The following is a 5,735-nucleotide window of genomic DNA, read 5'->3' as shown; positions in this document are numbered from 1 at the left end:
GGCGCGTGCTCGCTGCGCGCTGGCCACGCGCCGCTCCACCTCCTGCTTCCCGCCGCTCCCCGACGCGCCTGTGAGCGCCACGCACTCCCCCCGGGCCCCCTCCCTCTCTCTCGCGTCCATCCCCTCCTCTCCCTCGCTCTCTTCCGCGACGGCCGACGCGGCCACGGAAGTGCCGCCGTGAACCACCGCGCTCCCCGACCCCCTCCTGCCTTCCCGTGTTGCGTGGAAGCTCCGCCACCGTCGCCCACGCCTCCTGGACGACCCGCAGGACGCCGGACGCACCGCACCACGACCATGGCGTCGTCTTCAACCTCTCGGCCGCCGAGATCGCCGACGATCGCACGCCGCCACCAACCCTTCCCCAAGCCCGCTGAGACGCGTACTGCAACCGCCGTGAGCTCCTTCCTCGAACCCCCCTCTTCTCCGTCTCGTTTGTATGCCGTAGCACCATGCCCCACCGTCACCGAAGCTCGCCGCCGTTGCGCTTCGTTGCCACCGTGGCTAGAGCGAACGTAGCTCGAAGCCGAGCACACCGCTGTGCTCAGCGCGGCTCCAGGAGCCCGTAGCGCCCACCAACTCCTCATGTTGTGCTCCGCAGCCCCGTTCCGCTCGACGCCATAGCTCCGGCCGCCGCCGAGGTTGACGCCGTGCCCAACTCCAGTCACCTAGCGCCCTCCCCTTGCCACAGTTGGATGCACACGAGCCCCAGCTCCTCGTAGGTGGGCTCGGCCATCGTTTTGGTCACCGGAGCAGCCATCCCGATCATCGCCGCCGCGTCTGTGTGCTCGCCGGCGTTGAACTCCGGTGAGATGACGTGGCCCGTCATTAGCCACTAATGACCCTGCTGATTAACCCCCCTAAGTCACTGACACCTGGGCCCCACATTTTAGCTAACCGTAGTTTATTTCTCTGTTTAGCTTAAACTAACCACAGTGGCCCCACACGTCAGCGTTGACTTGCTGACATGGCCATTGACCAGGCCCACTTGTCAGCCACACAACACAGCCCTCGGTCACTGACCAGTGGACCCCACTGGTCAGGTTTGACCTGGACCGCCTCTGTTGACTTGCTGACGTCACAGTGACGCAATGCTGACGTAGTTAATAATTTTCTGGATTTAAAATAATTAAAAAATTTCAGAAAATGCCCAAAACTTCTAAAAAAATCATAAAAAATTATCTATAACTCCAAATAAGATAAATTATATATGAAAAATTATCAAAAAAATCCAAAGAATCTGTTTATGGCATTTTCATGCATGTTTGAACAAGTTAACCTCACTGAATAGGACAATTCATGATTATGGAATAAATGGTAATTAGTTTTGGAGTTGGAATTTGCTATAGGTTTGAATTCCACTTCAATGAATATGACTAACTGTTGCACTAGGTCAATTCAGTACTTAATATGACATATCATTCATATGAATGTGCATTGCATTGATTGTGGTTCCTTTTGTGTTTGTCGGTGGTTGTTCCCTCTTAGTAGACGATGTTTCCGACGACGTGATCGATGACACCGATGAAGAGATATACTATCTTCAGAAGTGCCAGGCAAGCAAAACCCCCTTGTTCATCCCGATACAATCCCACTCTCTCGCTCCTGCTCTCTTTTACTGCATTAGGACAACAACGTTTCAACTGTTACATGTTGCGGTAGCTGAACCCCTTTCCTCTGCATGACCTATCATTGCCATAGTAAATAGATGAAACCCACTAGCATGAGTAGGAGTTGTTTGAGCCCTGATGTGCCTACTCATTCATGTTTGTTTGTCATGCCTGCTACTGCTTAGAGTTGAGTCAGGTCTGATTCATCGGGGATGAATTGGAATGTGGTGAACATGTCCTACCGTTGAGAGCTAAGTGTGTGAACACGATTTGGTAAAGGTAGCGGTGAGAGGCCATGTAGGAGTACATGGTGGGTTGTCTCATTGCAGCCGTTCTTAAGAACTGAGTTCTGTGTTTGTGATCCATGAACAGTTACTACCACACATTGGGTTCCGGTAACTCGACCCCTCTCAACTTATTAATCCACTCGATCTCTGTTCAGGAGTTGCAACTAGTTTCTGGTGTTTGTAGGTAGTGTTAGTAGTCTACCAAGTGGCACCCGGTACAGGTGGGCTTGGGACAGACTAGGCACAGTAGCCCGGTGTACCAAGTGGCACCCGGATGGTGGGCTTGGGAACCCTATACACATCGTTTGGGGCCGTGAGCGACACCCCGGCCGGATCTCCTTGCGGATGGAACCCGAATAGACGATAAACCTGGACGAGAGACTTGTGTAATTAGTCAGGTCGTTGCCGACTCCCTCGCCCAGCTTCCGCTTGAAGGTAGCCGAGGTACATGACGTGTACAGGGCGATAAGTGGCGAGAGCGTGTGTGAAGAAGTACACCCCTGCAGGGTTATCATTATCTATTCGAATAGCCGGATTCCTCGGATATGGAAACTTGGACCCCTTGTATAGTTCATAAACAAGTGAAAGTGGATACTCTAAAATGAGCAAGATAAGCGTGAGTGCTATGGATGGCGTTCTCGTAGGGAGACGGGAGCGGATCCATAGTGGAGTATTGATATGGTGAATATGTGGACTCGTGTGCGCCACCGCAAAAGAGTTACTTGCAGTCGTAATTCAGGATAGTCACCGAGTCAAAGTTGGCTTGCTGCAGTTAAACCCCACCATCCCTTTTGTTGATAATGATGCATATGTAGTTAGTTCTGATGTAAATCTTGCTGAGTACATTTGTACTCATGTTTGCTTAATTTATATTTTGCAGAGAGACTTCAGTCTCGCTAGTAGTTCCGCGTGGACTTCGACGTTTAGCTTGTTACCTCAGCTACGATCTTGTACCGTTGGGAGGGTCTTGTAGATAGTCAGGCTTCTCAGCCTTCTTCATTTGTAGTTGTCTGTACTCAAACAAGTTAAACTTATGCATGCGCTTTGCTTGTATGCTATGATTGTTGGGTCATGAGACCCATATTTGTAATATCTTGCTCCTCGGAGCCTAATGAATAATACTCTGAGTCGTAGAGTCTTGTTGTGATGCCATGTTGTATTGCATATATTGAGCATATTGTTTGTATGATTGCAATGCTTGGTATATGTGGGATCCGACAACCTAGTTGTTTATCCTTAATAGCCTCTCTTATGGGGAAATGTTGTCTTGTGCTTCCATGAGCCATAGTAGTCCGCTACAGCCCGGTTCACCGGAGTCCTGCTAGCCCAGCACTACTGCTCCGGAACACTTGACTGGCCGGCATGTGATTCACTTCGTTCCTGTGTCTGTCCCTTCGGGGAAATGTCACGCGGTGACATCCGGAGTCCTGCCTAGCCTGCTACAGCCCGGTTCACCGGAGTCCTGTTAGCCCAGTGCTATAGCCCGGATTTGCACGCTGCTGACCGACATACTTGATGTTGATTCATGTATGCCTGTCCCCGTAAGTTAGTGCCACTTTGGGTTCACGACTAGTCATGTCGGCCCGGATTCTCTATCATATGGATGCTAGCGACACTATCATATACGTGAGCCAAAAGGCGCAAACGGTCCCGGGCCATGGTAAGGCGACACCCGTGGGAATACCGTGCGTGAGGCCGCAAAGTGATATGAGGTGTTACTGACTAGATCGATGTAATTTGGAATCGGGCTCCTGACAAAAAGAAACATCACACGTGCACGTTTCCCTAAAAAAAGAAAAAGAAAAAGAAACATCACACGTTTCCCTCAAAAAAAAAGAAACATCACACGTTCCCCTAAAAAAAGAAAAAGAACAAGAAACATCACACGGTGGGCAACACCGCCGCTCCTCGGAGGAGATCCTCAGACAACCTCCTCACCGAAGCGCAAGAGGACCCACTATGGTCCACTGCCTTGCGGCAGACCACCATCATTTCCATGGCCTTCTCCTTCGCCTTCTTCCCTTCCTCGCCACCGCCCATCAGGGACCTCACCGCTCGCTCCAGCTCTGCCGCCTCCACGAAGTTGTCCCGTTTCCTGTCCACCGTCAGCGGCACGGCCACGCCCATGTCGCAGACCAACGTGAAGGCGTTGAAATGCTGCTCCGCGCCGAGCGGCCACGGCAGCATCGGCACGCCGAACCAGAGACTCTCCAGGACGGAGTTCCAGCCGCAATGGGTGACGAAGCCCCCCACGGAGGCGTGCGCGAGTATCTCCTTCTGCGGCGCCCTCTTGGGCCACACGAGCCCTCTTTCCTCTGTCTCCCCCAAGAAACCTTCCGGGAGAAGCTCCGCGAGGTCCCCGTCGCTTGGGTGTCGCGCGCCGTGCGAGGTGTCCGCCGGCAGCCCACGGAGCACCCACAGGAAGCGGTGGCCGCTGCGCTCCAGGCCCCGCGCTATCTCGTGCGCCTGCGGCTTTGTCAGGAATCCTTTGCTCCCGAAGCAGAGGAACAGCACGGAGGCCGGAGGCTGCGCGTCGAGCCACCGCACGCACTCGTGCGTCTGCTCCTCCTCCTCGGCGTGAGCGGGTGGCGTCAGCGCCAGCACTGGGCCGATCGGGTACACGACCGGGGCGCGGGCTCCACGTGTGCACCGACCTTCAGCGATGGCTGCGAGGACGCGCGGCTCCAGATCGTCTGCAGTGTTGACGATGATGCCGCTGGCTTCCACGTAGCGCCTGCCGGTGTACACGAACCACTTGTAGGTCGGACTCTTCCGTTCCAGCAAGGTCCCCGGGAGGACGGACGGCGGCACCGGGGGGAGGCCGGGCAAGTCCAGAGCGCCTCCCATCTCCTCGAACTCAACGACCACCTCGTCGTCCAGAGCGGGCGAGCGCAAGAGGAGTGACAGCATCGCGGCGCTGGAGGTAAAGTAGACGTAGGACGGCACGGCGAGCTCGCCGGACACGTCTAGCGCCGGCGTGCAGAATATGTCGACGACGAGCGCGGCCACCGGACAGGTCAAGCCAATTATAGCTGCGCGGAGATGGGGCACGTGGAGCTGCACTGCGCGGGAGATGAACTCCTCGATGCCCGAGTGGTCCGTCGGGAGCTTCACGTCCGGGAGATGGTGGAAGCGGATGTCCACGGCGCCTGCCGCTTCCTCCCGGCGTACGTGCTCGCAGATGTCGGACGCGGCCTGCGCTGTCGGCGCCGGCAATAGGAGCACCGTGAGCGACAGGGGCCGGCTGCTGCTGGCGAGCAGCTGCTTCCCGGCCTGTATCATGGGCATGAAGTGGCCGGCGCCCCAGACCGGCAGTAGCACAATGGTCGGATTCGCCATTGTCGGTCTTCGGCTGGCTAGTGGCTACTCGATCTGTCTCTAGCTAGTGCCTTTCTCTTTTTCTATGGAAAATAGTTGCATGAGTATCCCATGAGTGAGACCCCATGAGTTGGTGTTTCTTATAGCCATTGCAGTTGCAGACAAGGACAGTATTTGTACGGAACGACGATAACGATGTGAGTCCATGTTGGAAACTTGAATAACCGTGACTTCCTAGAGTTGCACGAGTGTCCCATGCATATATGCTAGCGACAAAAATAGTGTCATACATCATCACTAGCGTTGGTAGGGTTCATATATGTTATATGAACGTCCACGTACGTCCTCTTCTAATTATCACTAGAAGAACGCCCGTGTGTTGTAACGGGGCCACATTAACTTTAAAAGTTCAATATTAATCATGTTAATAATACATTTAATATTTTCATACATATCAAGTGACACTGGCGACCTTTTTTGTCAATTTAGCAACGGGCTCAGTTGCAACGGGCTCTTTATACAT

General features: G+C 53.8%; 1 protein-coding gene across 1 annotated transcript; it reads right to left on the bottom strand.

The window, feature by feature from the left end:
• Positions 1-3,635: 3,635 nt before the first annotated feature.
• On the bottom strand, positions 3,636-5,308 carry LOC125537304 (anthocyanidin 3-O-glucosyltransferase 2-like). The gene has a single exon (XM_048700602.1). The coding sequence runs from the start codon at positions 5,231-5,233 to the stop codon at positions 3,776-3,778; it is 1,458 nt and encodes a 485-aa protein (XP_048556559.1). The 5' UTR covers positions 5,234-5,308; the 3' UTR covers positions 3,636-3,775.
• Between the last annotated feature and the right edge of the window lie 427 nt (positions 5,309-5,735).

The sequence above is a fragment of the Triticum urartu genome, chromosome 1, assembly GCF_003073215.2.
Source record: "Triticum urartu cultivar G1812 chromosome 1, Tu2.1, whole genome shotgun sequence".
Classification (NCBI taxonomy): Eukaryota; Viridiplantae; Streptophyta; class Magnoliopsida; order Poales; family Poaceae; genus Triticum; species Triticum urartu.
Note: the sequence above shows the minus strand (reverse complement) of the source record. Positions and strands in the feature narration are given on the sequence as shown.